Below are 17,701 nucleotides of genomic sequence, written 5' to 3'. Positions count from 1 at the left end.
ATGGCTTCTTAATCCTTCTGCTCCCCACCTAACTATCTCATCAGCTTCTGTCTCTTTAACCATTCCTCTTAAAACCCTCTCATATCCTTACTCAATGATCTCAATAACACTTTATTGCATCCACGGACCATGATTGCATCATACACTTTCTTAGTCACAGATACTCCATTCTTTTAGGGCAGGTGAGCAAGAGTGTGCCCACTACTGATTGTTGTTGATAAGCATGAACATTACCCATAGACATGACCACACAATTAGGACTGGTTCATGTTGAGGTGAAGCTGCAGGTAGTGTATGAATGTTTGTAACAATGTTTTTTTTCTGACAGAAAAACTAGCAAAAAAAGGGGTCAGTTGGAAAGGGTAAAATAAAAAAATTTCCGTTGCACAACTTGAGCCCAAACAATATCATTCCATTTGATGGAATTTACTAGCAAGTAGTGTGGGACAGATTGTAGTCATAGCCATGCTATAAAAAGTGCCGGATCATAGTCCCCAACAGAGCTTGCACATTCCTGTCCTTGTTGCTTTTTCCAGCCATTTAACTTGATACCACCCCTCATTAGCACAGGGCTGAGGTTTGAATCTGGCTTTGATAGTTGTTCATAGTAATCCTGAACCTCTGATTTTCTATGAAGTAATCTATCTGATATTTCCTTAGATGCTGTATACTCTTCCCTGTGTACGTGCTGCTAAAATGATGCCTCAACCATGTGTTCCAATAAGTTCATTATTGCAAAATTCTAATGCTTTTTCCTCCTTATTTGTTTTATCTGATTTATATTCCCCTCTTCCTTGTCCTACAGTAATGTGTCAGTTCCCATTCACTTCCTGCTCTATCTTGCTCAGAGCTTCCATATTTATTTCCACTAGCAGCTCATATGTATCCTCCCCACTTCATCTTCCGATTGATTGTTAGTTCTCATGAATACCTGTATACCACAAGGTGAGGGTAGATGCTGCAATTAAAAACACCAGAATCCTATGACTTACCTACATGATCTATTTCTACTATGCTGTTACTCAGTTTGCCATTGAAAACCAAAGCTACCTTGTTTACTTCTATCTATATTACCCCTCACACCAATCTCCTTCCATTGCGCTTTGAAAAGCTCCAATATTTACATCCCTCTTTCTCCATTTCCTGTTTTATATTTCAATAATACTGACCCTCCTTACATTCCTATGTTTATCACCATTTTCTTCTTCTTGGTAATTGGATTTCTTCTTTCTTCTCTTAGTTCTTGGTGCAGATAAGTCTCCTCATTATCCATGACCATGCTTTATTACTCTGGAGTTTGATTCCATTCAATGCCATTGTTTTTGTTCTATTTGGTTCAAGTTCATGCTTATGTCTGCTCTTAAGTTCAGAGGTCAAGTATTCACTTTTCATCAAGCTGTTATTCAAATTTTCTAACTCACAAGGATTATGTGAGGTGAAATGAAAAAAACATTCACAAACATTATGGAAGGTTTTAGAACTTTATTTAACCCTGGAATGATTGCAAAAAGTCATAAAATACAGGAGAAATATTGGTAATATTAGCTAGAAAATTCATTACATGTCCAAGCATTGAAAATGCACATCCAGTAGGGATATTCGAAAAGAATAGCGCCTGAGTTTTATGAGTACCTACAGTGAGTGCATAGGTACTCACTCTAAACCTATGGGAGAAAATTCTGATTATGTATCAATTATTTGTTTCAATGGGTGGGAATATGAACTTATAAGAGGCACAATTTTCCTGCAATTTACACACTTTGGGGTGAAAAATGCTTGCAAGGGAAGATATGCAGTAGAAATTGTTTGTATTAAGTATAATTTATTTTATAGTCCCTGAAAGCAACACAGAGACAATGACATAAATAGGTCAAAAATAAATTGAAATCGAAAGACTTTACAGAAAATAATAGATAAAGAAGACTGTAAAGAAAATAATTAGGTGCAATGAGGTTTTATCCAAGTAAATGAAGAGGTAGAAACTTACTTGGTTACATATTTTCTAAAAAACTGAATTAAAAAACTTGAGTGCGGGATCGAGGACAAAGGAAAAAGATGATTTGAATGAAGCTAACTGTGATTGGCATTTAATACTTATTCATTTTACTATGCTTGCTGATCTTGTAATTCTTCAAAACCAGTAATTTTTTTAGCTATCCTGTTTTTGACTGCAAGAAGTGGTGGACTGCTTAACCCATTTATGCCCAGTGGGTCGTTTTCGACCCACGTCGTAGAAAAATATTTTCTGGGTGTCATGAAAAAATATATTACTACAATTTTTTTGTCCGTGTTTTGTGAGCTTAGAGCAACATTGTTGAGGAGCTGTGGTGTTCCTCAGCCCCGCCTTCTCAATAAAATTGGCAGTTACATCCAAGATGGCGGAGAGGCACGCGGACGCTCCTAAACGAAGGCGAGTATTTTATACGTTCTAATGAAAATTAATTATTAGTTCATGTAACATAGTGTGCGAAGTATGCCTGAATATTTTTCTTAACTTTTTTCTACAATAATAGCATTATCATGTGAGTGGCATGCGACTCTATGTAAGGTGGGTCGAAAACGACCCACTGGGCACGGAGCTGCAAATGAGCCTATGCCTGGCACACTTTTTTGCATCCATCGTTTTTTAATTTTATTTAATTTACCATCCGTATTATTTATAATTTAGATTATAAATTATAATTATGACCTATATTTAATCAATTTTATACCTATATAGGTAAGCAAATTAAGCATTAGTCGGTGATTTTCCTAATTTTTTTTGTCAGTTGCAGGCGATTGACACTGTCCGTGGCTTAGATGCTCTTGAGTGTGATGACGGCCAGTATCTGGACTGTGGTCACAGTCTGGTATCTGGACTGCGGTCATATCACTCCACCAAGTGACAAAGGAGATGAAACCAATGGGGATTCTGGAAATTAATCGTGTGCGAATCCTGATCGGCTCTCGAGGCGCCAGCTGCAAGCTGAAGCAGAGCTGTTGGTAAAGATGAAAATAGTAAACGAGAGGCTACATCGTTTGGAGAGGCTAATAACATCGCGGAGTAAGTCAAGGGTTCCATCGCAACAAATATTATGAGAGAGACACGCAGTATTCGTTCGAGAAAAATAGCAGCATGCCATGCGGGAAGTAGGAAATCCCTCGGCACATATTGGCTCAGACAAGGACAGAATGAAACTCCGGATGATGAGAGCAGAGTAGTAAGCAACAGCCGAGATACCCCATTCGCGATCCCTACCATGACTGCTATCATAGAAGAGAGAAATGTATTAGAAAAGAGGTGTACTTGCGATGAATGAGGAGACATAGCTCCTCCCCCGGAGAACCACTGTTATCTGAGGCATTCTTCCACAGCATCTGCAAGTGAAGACACGCATTCTCTAGATTTTTTCAATGCATTTCTAATGGCAGATATTGAAGACTGATAACTGAGCAAACTAATCAATACGCTATTTGTGCAAACAAGCCAAACATCAAAGTCAGTATTGATGAAATGTATACCATTATTGGCATCTTGTTTTTGAGCGGGTATGCTCCCTTGCCTAGGTGACGGATGTTTTTGGAATTAAGTGATGATGTTCACAATAGTTTAGCCAGTAACTCGATACGTCGCAACAGAAAAGAAATTCTATCGATGCTCCATGTTTGTGATAAAGATACGATAAACCCAGCCGACAGAATGGCAAAGGTTAGGCCTCTGATCGATTCCTTAAATTCCATATGCATTGCAAATATTATTCTCAACGGGAATAAAATTTCTATTGATGAGACAACGGTGGGGTACTTTGGGAAGCACGGTTGCAAACAGTTTTTAAAAGGAAGGTCGATTAGATTTGGGCACAAAGCTTGGGTGATTGCTCAAAGAAAAGGGTATGGTATGTATTTCGATCTGTATCAAGGTAAAAATGGACTTAAATCCAGAGCACAAGATTTAGGTCTCGGTGAATCAGTAGTCATTGATGTTTGCTATATATTACTCACAGAATTCCCCAATGGCAAATTTTACGTGTTTTTGATAATTTCTGTACCTCAGCTGAGCTAATAGTAGCTCAAACTCTCACCAACAAAGGAATATGTACAACAGGAACAATCCGTACAGGGCAATGTCCTCTTCCAAATAAGAAATTTACGGGAGGCTAAATGTTACTCCGCAGCAGAGAAAAAAAGATCATGGTCCCACAGCCGTATGTTGTAGCACAATATAACAAAAGCATAGGTGATGTAGATTTAATGAATAATAATATTTCAAACTAGTCCATCAATATCCGCGGAAAAAGTGGTAAACACCAATTATATTCTAGATTTTAGATATTGCAATGAATAATGCACGGATATTATGTAGGTACCACGGTCTTGCGTTGAAAAACCTCACCTTTCGTAGGCAGGTAGTCCAAGCCATGCTACATAAATTGGGACAGCAGCAAAGCGTGCGGAATTCACCATGGATAATGCAAGTAAACCTCTAAGACAAGATCACGGTGGACACCTGCTAGCGTCAACAGGAACACGACGCAGATGTGCTGTGTGCCGCAGTAAGATGGTAAAAGCCTGTCAAAGGTGCCATGTGAACTTGCATGATAAATGCTTTGAACTATTTCACCGAGCTTAGGAGCCACATCATATGATATTTTATGTGTTTAAGTTAAAATAGTACATTTGATGGTTCTAAGGTTCCTTCAGCTAAATCATTTCAAAATTTTATTTTCCATTGTAGAGCTCTCTTAGATCTTCCAATCATCCGGTATAGTTCAATAAATTGACTTTACTAAGTTTTATTGCATTTACATTTGTTAATATCATATCCAATATTTTATAATAGTCTAAGCTTTCCAAATTAAATGTATTTATATTCAAGTGTATTAGCTCGATTCGTTGCGCGATACTAAAAGGACGATTATTGCTGAATGAAAAAAATGTACTTTGTAAAACACAATGTATTTTTTAATTGTTTAAACATTTACAATAGAGTATGCAGTCAAATCAAAGTAAAAAAATGTAAATAAATGTTTTTTGACGATTTAAATAAAATTATAAATAATCAAAATTTCTCTCTCAAATTTCACCTTATTTGCCACTTCGTGCCCAGTGGGTCGTTTTCGACCCAGGGTATTACTACGACTTAGAGTACTTAGGAATTTTTTAAGCATTTTTCTAGTGTTCCTGAGACCATTTGCATCAACTCTAGTGAAAAATTCAATAGCATATGGTAAAAAAAAATTCTGGGCATAAATGGGTTAATAACTGACAATTAATAAAGTTCGGACTTCATTTTTAGGTAGCAATTTATGTATTCCTGCAATACTAGCTAAAGAAATGGAGTTGAACTTTGGCTCACTGACCTTAGTTATCCTCGGTTTTGTATCACAGCAACATGACTATAAAAATTAACCCGAATAAAGTAGATGAAGCAATTAACTTCTCATACAGAAAGTAACAGACAACACATGATTTGACCTGCCTCTGCGATTCCTTGATTTTGAGGTTACTCCGTAGAACCATACGTCGCTTTTTGAATCACTTCTTCACCATATTCCTTGAACTGACTTGGAGAATGTATTGAAAAAAAAGCTCGTCACCGCTTGAGTTAACAAGTTGGGCACTATCCACATGAACAAATCAGCAGTTTTGCCAAGAATTATAAAATAATGGTAGAGTAGAAAAGCATCGCATTAATCGACAGACAGAAATCGAATAATCTTAACTCAAATGATTTGGTTTCAAGGTAATAAGGTGACCACCAACGACTACATATCATTTTATATATAATTCATGTCGCTTTTTATGAATGTACTAATACACATAACATATAATTTTTCTGTAACACTATATGCAATCAAAATGAGTTGTAAGCGAAAATCCTTAATGAAACGGTGGCGTCTTTATCACGAAAACAAAGATCAACATCACTGTACCGGAAGTCTATTTTCAACCACTTTCATGGCTGGAAATGTTTAAGCTTATAAGGCAAATTCGGAAGGAAAGGAGGCATTGTGGCCGGGCCTTGAACGGGATTCAAGGCCGTTTTTCTAAATAATAACACTCACGCAGGAAAGAAGATGTACTTGACAAATCCATGTTAGGGTGTAGCTATGTTTCCGATTCCGCACCAAGGATGTCTCCCTTGAATGACCTTGTCATGAATAGAGATAATATTTTTTGGCAAATACTTATCCTATCCTCAGAAAATAATGATCCACGTGCATTTAGAAGAAATATATACCCTAGTGTGAAATAATTAAGTGGATACTGTGTAAATAATGAGAGTACGGACCACAAATTATCAGGAAACTTACATCCAACCATTCTCGTCTAAAATACTTATCGGGCAATGTGCTCAAAACAAGTAACCCCGGAATCACTACCTGAATGGAACCTGGAACCTATTCACAGTACTGTGCAATGTCGAAGAGTAATAATAGAAATAAACACTCATATGAGGTGAAAATAGTCAGGAAACACTGGGAAAATCGCACAGGAAATCCGAAGGTGAAAAAAAACACATCAGGGCCGCGCAAGGAAAAGAGGGGAGTTTCGCCTCTTTAGCTGCTGCGCACTGGCTGCAGTAATCTCTGCTACGTTTCATCGAAGGGCCATCTTGGACTTATTTCTGTGTGTCTTGCTCAACTTAGTTTCCTGCACTGTCGGGGTGAATCGCAGAATGCTTGTTTATTCCTAGTAGTGCTGATCGTACGAAGTTTCATTGTGCTGGCCTAAGTAGAATACTTGGCTGAATTTTTGGTAAGTGCCTTCAAGCTTTCTAAACTTACGAGGTATTGATTACGTAAATTGAAACTCAATTGTAAGCAATTTAGAAGCCAGAATGTCCAGGTAGGTGATGATTTCACGCTTACGAATTAGATAAACCTTTCACGAAGTCATTCGATTGCTTCCGAGGTGCTTTGTGTTTCAATGGCGCTTGATGTATCAAAGCATCATGTCCACCAAGAGAAAGTTATCAGCTGATTTAGGTGATACTGAGCCCACACCTCAGTTGCTTGTGATCGCTGGTTTACCTCGGACGTTAGACGCGTAACATCCCGTCTACTGATAGTTCATTCTGATTATGCCGTTGTTTTCAAAGACAGATTGAAAACTCAATTATAGTTTTTTGTTAGCGACATGAATTTCGATTATTTTATGCAATCTGGAATATTTTCGTAATCGGCAGTTCCGTAATATTGAAGTGGATTAACTTCAAGGGAACGAAAGTGTTTAAGGGAAAGTGAATTGACTAGGAGAGAGTAGGCCGCAGAGAAAGGTGAATGATTAACAATTAGGGGAGGAGGAGATGCACCCCACCAAAGTGGGTCACGAACGAGATGCTCCACCCCTAGTCATGTTGTACTGTCACTAAAAAAATCAGTCGGGATCGTACGGGCAAGTTCATGGGCTGGCCAGATGATTTTGTATCTGCAGTGTGTGTTCGTATGTATCATTTTCATTTCGCCGTTTTACCGCGGATTCAAAAAGTGGTACGTTGGTAATTTTATTCATAATAATTATTGTTCCTAATGCATGTACCAAAATCCATCCCAGTCCTCTAAATCCCCTGTTTAGACAGAGCATATATGTCATCAAAATGTCTCATTTTTCTCATTATTTATGGTTTGCCAATTGGTACGTCCAGTAGATTTATTTTAACTTTTGTACTTTCGGTGAAGTGGTTTTGCAATTTTTGGTTTATATGATAAGGTTCGCGAATCCATTGATAGTGAAAAAAATATCGCGTCCAAGTCCGAACCTTACTCAGCAATAGCTGCACGTAAGAGGTTTTTGGTAGCATCTTAATGGTGATGGATAATATGAACTCACCCCTATCATGAACGTACTTAATTTTTCAATAACACTTTTACCACTGTTTATTCGAATCTAGCAATGGCCGTCAATTAGTCAAGCTATTTTGATTGACAATACTTTTCTAAGAGATTTGAATATGCTGTATTTATCTTCTCCGGGATCCTAGGTAATTGAGAAGACGGGTCCAGTAGTAAGCCCAATAATCTTGCTCAGCATCATAAACTCTGCCTGATCTGTGCACCCTTAGAACTTCATGAGTGGGGCTGTATGAATCTGTGACAATAGAAACTAGTCGTTGCATTGATTTTCTCCCCTAAATGAAGTGGTAATTGAAAGTAGTCCTTATTTACGTTGGCTTTCACCCATTTACCCGAGGAATTTACCTAATTGTATTTAACAATGGTCTTTTGAGTGGCATTCAGATATTGTAAATAGTTCATTTTCCTAAAAGATGGCATGAAAAATTGTTTGTGGTAAAATCTTATCGTACCAGGCATTATACCAAGTATCATTTTAGAAAGTTGGCTTGTTTCTTTGTGGTTGTGCTTAAGATTTGGATAATTTTATTGATTCAAAAAGTGCACGACTTTTGCAAAGTACCTACACCAAGATGAAACATATATTTGGGGTCTAGGTTATCATCTTTTTATGTCACTGGTAGTGTTTTGTGGTCCCGCCTGTGAAAGAATTGTGCTCCTGCTTTTGCCTTTGGAATTCTGCTTCTTCTCTCACTTGTGTTTACAATGCTTTGGCCTTTTTCCACAGGATTAATTTTATTCAAGTGTCACTTGATAATGCACTTTATATATTAGTATTCTCATGCACAGAGCGATTTGTGACTGCTGCTCATTAAATGGTTTGATGTACCTCCAGGTATATACATCACAGATTGAAAGCAATGGAAGACAACCGGCAAGTGTCTCCATCAGTCACAAGGACTGGAAGTATGGGAGGCCGCAAAGGTGGATCATTGTCTAGTGGCTCTAGAGCTTTGCACTCATCCATTTCGGGTGAGGATCTGTTGCATCTTCATCCTCACCCCCTGCCTGGAACCAGAGCCGGATCCTCAGCAGAGTATCCTGTACCCTCTGCAGATGTAAGTACTTTTAGCCACTTAATCCAATATTCTTAATAATTTTTTCCATTGATAAGGTATTTGTGTAGCCATGAAGGGTAGGATCGTTTTCTACTGTTTATACTTCAGTTAAATTTTTTGTACAATTTATCTTAAAAGTTTCATATTTTTCGTATAGTCATCTTTAATATATTTGTTGTATCTTTTTCAAACATTTTTTTTTCATTGCTATAATTTTAGTCATATTAGGTGATTGAGATGTATCATAAAATATTTTTTAATGTTAGGAACATCCGAGCTCAGTGGTTAATAGTATGTCAATGGGCTTTATTCTGTTTTACCTTTTTGCTAAGGTAGTGGGAATACATATTATGTTACCAAGTGGAGGAGGGGGTCTCCTAATATACTGCGGCAGACTACAAGGGCGAGAGAGCTTCACTATTAGTAATGTGGCTGGTACAATGTACCTGCTCACACACATAATTCATGAAGGGAATTAAATCATATGTTGAATCACCATTATTTTCAGACAAGGAAACGATAAAAACATCATCAGTGTATGTATGATAGTTGTGTCTAAAATGTGTGTTGTTGGCGAATAAGATGTAAAATTACATAGCTGATGATGTTTTGTGGGAGTGGAAACAAAATCAGCAATGAAAACTGTGCGCAAAGTCAGCCCAGATCTTACATAGAATCCATCGTAAAGTAGGGATTGACTGTAGATCACATTGCTAAGGTTGTGTTGGACCTGATTTCTTATCCTAACTAAATCATTGAAACTGAGGGATATAATTCATTTGGTGGTGTAAAAATCATGAGGTCATACCTTAAACTATTTTTGTATTTTAAAATGGATCAAATTATAAAATGGAATTACCCTACAGGAAAATCTTATATTTTTCTCTCTTAGCTGCAGGCATACCAAGATGCTGGGCTTGACCACTAATGCATTATGCATAGCAATAAGCTAGATGGCAAACTAGTAAAAACTGTACTGATGACTTGAATTCAAGTCTAATGCTGATTCATGGTATTTTGAGCTCTAGGAATTATCATTGAATGTATTGGAAACAATTTTAAATTGAATGTAGAACTGAGGCATCTCAATTATGTATATGTTATTTTTTATTGATCATTATCGTTGATCAACAGTCTTAGAAAATTATTTTGGCACAGCTCCTCACTCTCGTATTTGATCTGTTGTTATTGATATGTACTGCAATTATTGCTCATTGTATACTGAAAAAAATCATTCCTCCACTATTCATAAAATTTATAAGTAATGCTGACGTTTACTGATCTCTTAAGGCCTGTTTACACGGTACATTAACACGTACGAGTTAATGTCTAAATGTATGAATGCGAGAATGAATGCCAAAATGCACCATGTAACCACCCAACTTGTGCGAATGCATGCACAGAAAATAGAACCTGTTCTAATTTGGTTCATGCATTCGTACATGTTCCATTCCGGTCCACAAAAATCATTCACGCAAACGTACTCGTACGTGTTAATGTATCGTGTAAACAGGCCTTTAGATTAGCTGATTATGCATGAGCTTGGTCAGAATTTGTAAAAGACCTGCTGCGTTACTCATTGTTCATTTTGTGCATTTTCATTTTTGGTATTTGCACTCACTCAGAAGAATCCTGTCTGCAGCTTTAAATGTGCCCTATTTCATTTGTTTAAGTGATTGACTGATCATGAGGGTTGATAAGGCGTGACACAAAGTGAACATTTTGCACTTAATGTGAAAAAATATTATGCTGTCTGTATGCCTGATGTGAATCAGCATTTTAGGCGTTAGCTTTCATCATTGCTGACCCTTAAGGTAGTGAGAATAAATAAAACTTCATATGTATTTAGTAAAAGTATCCTAGTGGTCAGGATTGAATGCATTAGGAAGTGCACACCTCCCCTCAGGTTTCCTTTATCCTCACCCTCTCGGTGAATCAACCTCAAGGTTGGTTGTACAGGTGAGGGTAGAACTCACCCAACACTTAGTCACAGGGGTGTGATATTCACACATTGTGGGTAGGGGAGCCAGTTCCTTTCCCCAGGCCACCTTAAACTATAAGGATATTTGTTTGGGGTTGTTGTTGATGTTCAAAACTCCCAGCAAGCACCGCCCCCAAAAGGGCTTGTACGTCATTCTCAGGAAAATCCTAGATTCTCCCCTGCTGCTAGGTAGCCCATAGTTTATTCTGAAATATAATTAATATATCGTGAGAACATCTCGCATTATGCCATGATATCTTTGTATCCTTGGCATTAAAAAAGGCATCATCCAGTTCCATCATTCCAGTCTTGCGTATTGAGACAAATGAATGGCTAGGTAGAGTACAAGAGAGTCTCAATCTATGAGCTATTCGCTAACCCTATTTACTTCTGAGTTATTACCTTTGAATATGCCAAAATGTCTTGGTATTCTTAGTCATACTATTTTGTTAGCAATTTATCTCTTATCTTCCTCCCAAGTTAACATTCTTGATCCTGTATCTGACTGCATGTTTTACTAATTTCTCTTTCTAAAAGTAAAATGTTTGGCCTTCATTAATTGATACGTTGTTCTTGTATTTACATATGGTACTCATGTATTTAAATTTTATTTTAATGCATAATTCTTAACCATATATCTGTTATCTGGTATACCATTTGTGTATGATGTGCAAATTTGATTCATGGCTCCTGCTACTAGGTTTTGTAGACCAACTCAACTCAGTCACTGAAAGCTTTTCATTCTCTATAAAATTTCTGTCTGAAACTCATGTTATCATTATCTTAACTCATGATTATACTTGCATTTATTTCTCAACTGTTCTTGTTCTCTCCTGCTATCCATGATTTCTTGGTTCTTAATTCATGGTGTTCTTAATATTTCCTCTTTGGGGTATTTTCATCCATACCTTATTGCTCCTGTCTGTGCATTACCATGCATTTGTGGAAAACTAATGGTCTTGTTGGTCCATGCTTTTAATATGTACATTCTCTATGGAAATGAAGTAATTTGGCCATGTTGAAATTTAAAATTTCTTAAACACTAACATTTCTGTTGACGGAACAACAATTCATCTACCCGTAGGAAGAAGTATGTACCTTAATTGATTCTTGTTATTTGATAATTTAACTTGAAGTGTCATGCACTGAGTGGGCAATGAGTTTAATAGTGTTGGGAATGGTCAATTTTTCATGTGCGTGATTATTAATTGTACATCCAAAACTTTAAAATTTCATAATTGTTTCAGAGAATATTTTAATATATCTTTATAATAATAATCTTTAATATTTTTTATCTCTTTTACAAGTTCATGATTAGAAATGAAATTGAGTATATATTCACTTCTAGCTTTCTGTATATTACCACTAACCATTTGAAATTGTCTAAGATACTAGTTCCCTATTGTAAAATTTTCTTTATCCCTTCCGTGGCATCTTCCTAGCCATTATTTGTCATGGCTTCGATTCTTATGTTCCATGTTTGCATTGTAGCTATATGACCTATGACTTGTAATTGAGCAAATGAGGGAAACTTTTTCGGCCTCTTAACACTCTATCATCAAGTATTAAAGTAAAGTATTGAAAAATGTCTCTTTGCCAAATCTATTTTTGGATGCTTCTGGGTGGTGAAATTTAACTTGCAATTTTCCAAAACTTCGCAACTCCTTTCTTACTAGATTAGAATAATTTAAAGTTGTGGAATTGTAATAACTCCCCTTGCAGGTGATTGATTTATATGCCATATTTAAATTATTATGAGAGGTTTTTGCATTTGGATTCATCTAAAAAATATGGATATTTTGTTTTAGCCCTCTGAGATCAGGGGAATTCAATTCCTTAGATTCGATCTGTACTCTTGTCATCCCTTTCATGGGTCATCATTCTCTGTTGCATACTGTGAACCTAAGGGCCTTCTCATTATGGATTTTGATTGCTCTTTTACTCTCCATTTAACAAGTTCTTTGTGTAACTCATATGATGCAGAACCTTAACTTAAACTTGGCAGCTTAGGGTCAAGTTTAATTGGGAAGTATATGTAGAATATAAAAATTCTCACCGGCTCTCAAATAAACCCATGACAGATCAAGAAAAGCTTGCTCGGTTATTATCTACTTTTCCCCTACTTTTTTTACGTTAGGATTCCAGTTTACCAAGGTTGAATAACGCTTTACTGCGAAAGTCTTTTATCTGAATCCTGGCGGGTCATTCGATTTCGTTGATGAACTACAGATATGGCGCCAAATAGGAAATAGCCATGAATGGCCCTGACATATTTCTGCGAAACAGTGATGTTCGTACACATATCAAGGCCTCCTTTTCCCGTTCTAATCGGTTAGTGGCGCCAAAATTACGTTAATTCGAATGCACCAATTCCTATTTAAGATTACGTTAACTTCATTAGGTTACTCAACTGATTGTGTCATCGCGCCGAATACCTTGTCAAAGAAAACAATGTCACTGTTTTGCTACGCTACCGTACGCTGTGATTTACACGAAAGATATATGCAAATATATTGCGTGCCTACTTTTGAAAAGCCGAGTTATGCTTTAATTGCTATTAATATTAAGTCGATCGAGAACAATTCAGAAAATTAAGGAGAGCCTTACCGTAAGCACGTTGTCTTGATTTCGCTCTTTCTATTTTCTCGTCGGACTGGTCGTACCGGACCGGTTGTGCGGTGATTTCACTGGTGGGCCAACAGAAATCTTGTTCCTCGTCCAATTTTTTCTCGATTGCATAAGAAAACGGGACCCAACATTTGCGGTCCCATCGTGAGATTTGCCTTTTTATCGTTGTGAACGGTCGCTTGTATTTGGACCCGGAGGCATGCGAAGACTCTGGCGTGGCCTAATTCGAAACATTTGGGTGACATGCCGAAAAACATCTTTCTATAGATGCGTGAAATATTTTATAGATTTAGTTTTCGTTTTTTGCGTTTGTATTTCTCATCTTCTGTAAATGCAACTGGGACTTATGAAATTTGGGCGATGTGAATAAGCACCGAAGCGAATTACCGTCACATTATTTTCTCTTAACTAATATCAAATTTACCTAAGGGGAGTTTGAATTGATTGCACTGTAAAACTGTGCTTTACCTTGCGAAAAAAGTCTTTACGCATTTTTGTGATTGTTGTTAATGGTCATTTTCAATGCTTTATCAAGTAAAATGTGTAAAAAAAACTGTAGTTCATTGTATTTCGTAAATTCGTCATGTTATGATATTAAGTATCAATTGAGTGTTACAGTGGAATATGATCTCAAATTTTTTTCGTATTTGAATTGAATAGCTTAGCTACTCGGTCAGACTCGTAGAAATTTATTTTATTTCTTTCAGTCCCTCAGAAAAACGTTGCTCTTCTATAAAAAATATTTTCACATTGTCACCTACGTACCATGCGCTCGTTTTACTTGAAAGTGGAAATATTTCTCATATCTAATCTAGCCAATTGAAAGGTGAACGCTCCTTAAGTAACAAACGGCAGACAAAACTTGTAAGTCCTTCCATAGTGCCCATAACAGGCCGCAGGCCTTTTGCGGAGTGTCTAGCCCTGGCAGAGCCCCCCCAGCGAGCAAAAGCGAGTTCTTCAATATAGTGATTTTTTTATTTTCGTTGATTTTAGGTTCATCCCATGCCTGCTAACATAAAGGTGTTTAACAACCCTTTAAATGATTTCTTCTGTTTATTTCGCGGAAAAAATCTCTGGAAAGTATGATGATCGGGGATTTAATATTATTTAGGTTACTTATTAATTTTTTTCCACTGTCCAAAGAAGAAAGGACTCGGTCTTTCTGCCAGTAGCTTACTTGCATGTCGTTATTATTGTGTAATTCGACTTGATCGGGCAGTCGAAGCAGCGTAGCTTTTAGTGGCTCTCGTCGTGCGAAATTGTAATTGTCATTTCGCAATGTATAAACTCAGTTGCTCCAAATCTTGGGTTGCACCTGCCGTAGCTCGAAGGAAAATAATTCCTCCGTTGTCGCCGTGGAATTTGAGCTTTACCGCTCGGTCAAGAAAACAAAATTTTAAAATTGCGCCATGCTACAGGAAGCGTGGACGTTTGATTGCCCATTTACATAGTGTGAGCTACCAATTCTCCCGTGTCGTAGTTGGATCAATGAGCGAACGTGTATCGCCTATCACAGGCGAAGTAGTGTTTTCGCCGTTGTTTTTTTTTTAAATAAAAGTTTTTAAGTTCGCGAAAGGGTCTATTCCTCTTTTAGGGGTGGAAATTGATAGAACGCCATTCGATGCCTTTCATAAACGAAGTATGATTATGTATAGAGGAATAATTGTAATTTTTAGAAAGGTAAGGATATTTTATCATGGAAAGAAATTATCTGTTCCGAAGATGCATACCATCTCACAGCTGAGTAATGAATTAAGAACGATCGTTGATGTTTAATATTCACTATAAATTTATGGTGATTTGCGTGAATATATTGTTTTAGCTTATTTTATATTTTTTATTGTAAAACAATTTTAAGAAAACCCTCGCGATGCCCCATTATGTTTGTTCTGTGTAGATAATGGCTACACATTTCTTCACCTCCCTCAATCGATTAAATGCCATTAAGTGCTTCGGATAATTTTCAGGTGCTGATTAAAATCGAATTAAATTCTTTAACATCCGCTGTATGTTGTGATGCTAGACGTTTGTATTTCTTTTCGCCAAGGATAGAATTCGTCGTGAAAAATCATTTGACTCAGCCAGAATTCGAACCTATGGATTTCCGAATTATGGGTCAGCTATGCTACCTGTGACACCACCAAGCCAGCTTACTCCAAAGCAAGTCTATTCTCGTTCGCGGATATTCTTGGCCATATTGTTTAATTATTGTGTTACCAGATTTTCTCAGGACACGGCTCGCGTTCGTCAGCTGTTACATTCGCTCGAATCATCGAGCGTTTCCTTCGTTTGTATCGATGGTGAGAGTGGTAGAGAATTCGCTTCCTTAGGATTATGGGGCGCTTTTTATTCTTTGTGGAATTATTGCTCGTCACTCGGCGAGAAAATCGTTTCGCCCTCGTCGGGTGGGGGAGGGGTCCATGTGGAGAGAGAGAGAGAGAGAGAGAGCTTTCGTCGATCGTAAAGCAGAACCAACGGCTCGATTCTTCTCTCGCCGACGCCGCTCACTTTCTCCGCTCCTCGTGCTCGAAAGGGAAAGGCGCCTCTCGACGACGCCGCCGCGGGCTCCAGTCGCTCACGTAAATTTCGTCCACCTTTCGGGTCACCACGCTCTTCCACGGACACTCTCCAAATGATGTCTTCATTTTCCTGAGACAATGCCTCCCTTCCCATTGATCCAGATCAAAGGTCGCCTAGCTTTTAGGCCATAGGCCGAGGGCCGCATTAACTATCAAACAGCATGCGCTGTATTTTTGAGGCCTTAACCTTATAGAATTCATTGTAAGTTAGGAAAAATAACAAACTTTGCTTTCTACCACTCAACTTTTAATCGTCTCCAAGGATGATTAAAAGTTAAGCTGTAGAAAGCGAGGTCTATTATTTTTCCTAACTTATATAAAACAGCATTGTGGGTGTGCAAACTCTCGAGATTCAAATAAAAAATAAATGAAATATTGTTTTTATGTCATATCACGAGCTGTTGCGGGAGAGGAATAGGCGAGCAGCGAATATAGTTTTGCAATGTAGTAATCGGTTGTGAAACGTAATGAACTACTGCATGCCTCTATTTTTATTTGGTAAAACCGTAACGTTAATGTAAGTTGCGGCTGATACTTGCAAGATTCACGTAAATTTCCGTAATTTTCTCCGAGGATGAAAAGGCCAGATGAAAGGGTCTCGCGGGCCGTAGCGGCCCCTGACGAAGATACTATAATACCTCCAGATAATTATAAGCAAGACCGATTTTCGGCTTCTGCGCGTGCTTGAACAGGCCAAATGTAAGGCCACGTGACCCCTGATGGATTATTGACTGATTCCGACGAGAGCATTTGTTTTCGTATCATTTATTTCGTTTGGGAATCATATTTCCATCGTATTTAATACTACCGAGGGAGAAGAATTATCGGAATTATATTTTACTCTCAGTATTTTATAAGCCTATTTTTCACTTCCGTATTAATATTATGTCTTAGCGGTGGCAGAACTGTGCCCTAGTATTTGGCATTTGTATTTGGAGGCTGTGCGGTCTCGGGTTTATTCTGTTGTCATCCGCCGTCAGGCCGTCAAGGAGTCCATAGCCATGCCGTGTGTGGTATAGGGGAGAGGAAGTTTCAAGGGAGGGGTCAAATTCACTGGCAGATATTTCGTTAGGGTTGACTGTTTGCGAAAACTTGCAGTAGGGGCAGAACGTAAGATTTTTATCAAATTCATCATATTTTTTCGCCTGAGAAATTTAAATTTACTTCAAGGACGCCACGCGTAAACTTCGGTTGAAAAATTTCGGATGCATACCCTCCCTAAAAGTCGCCGCCATCATACGTATGCATTCTTTTCTTTATTTCTTGTACCTATAGTTATCTAGTTTTTATAGTTATAAGTATACGACAGCCTTTTTCCATCTGTTCACTCGTATTGCCAAGGAAACGGATAGAAATTTGAACTAACGGATTTTGAGCTGCGAGTAATGCGGTCAAATGGATGCTAGTTTCTCCATTGTTGGAGCCAGATTACGGTGAGCGTCTTTTCACCGTCTGATTCGGGTTCTTTGGGCCGTAGTGCGTGAAGCTAGATCATTCTAGGTATCCTATGCTGCTGTCCTTGAACTTAAAAAAGTAGTTTCTCTTGCGGTGGAATGGGCATTCAACATTCGTGCTGGCCCATCTCATCTCCCTAAGTTGTGGTGATGCGATATCAGCTCT

General features: G+C 37.8%; 1 protein-coding gene across 7 annotated transcripts in view; it reads left to right on the top strand.

The window, feature by feature from the left end:
- The window catches only part of LOC124169084 (E3 ubiquitin-protein ligase UBR2), a 115,407-nt gene that overhangs the window by 2,147 nt on the left and 95,559 nt on the right, over positions 1-17,701 (top strand). For 4 of the 7 annotated variants that reach the window (XM_046547596.1, XM_046547571.1, XM_046547587.1 and 1 more), the window contains exons 1-2: positions 6,966-7,472; positions 8,671-8,893. In XM_046547596.1, coding sequence (XP_046403552.1) covers positions 7,399-7,472; positions 8,671-8,893 — 297 coding nt within the window. In that variant the 5' untranslated portion in view covers positions 6,966-7,398. Of the gene's footprint in view, positions 1-6,515; positions 6,739-6,964; positions 7,473-8,670; positions 8,894-17,701 lie in introns of those variants that run through there. The other 3 variants (XM_046547604.1, XM_046547578.1, XM_046547612.1) reach the window with 3 other exon arrangements.

The sequence above is a fragment of the Ischnura elegans genome, chromosome 1 (assembly GCF_921293095.1).
Source record: "Ischnura elegans chromosome 1, ioIscEleg1.1, whole genome shotgun sequence".
NCBI lineage: Eukaryota > Metazoa > Arthropoda > Insecta > Odonata > Coenagrionidae > Ischnura > Ischnura elegans.
This window is presented reverse-complemented; position numbering and strand designations above follow the sequence as displayed.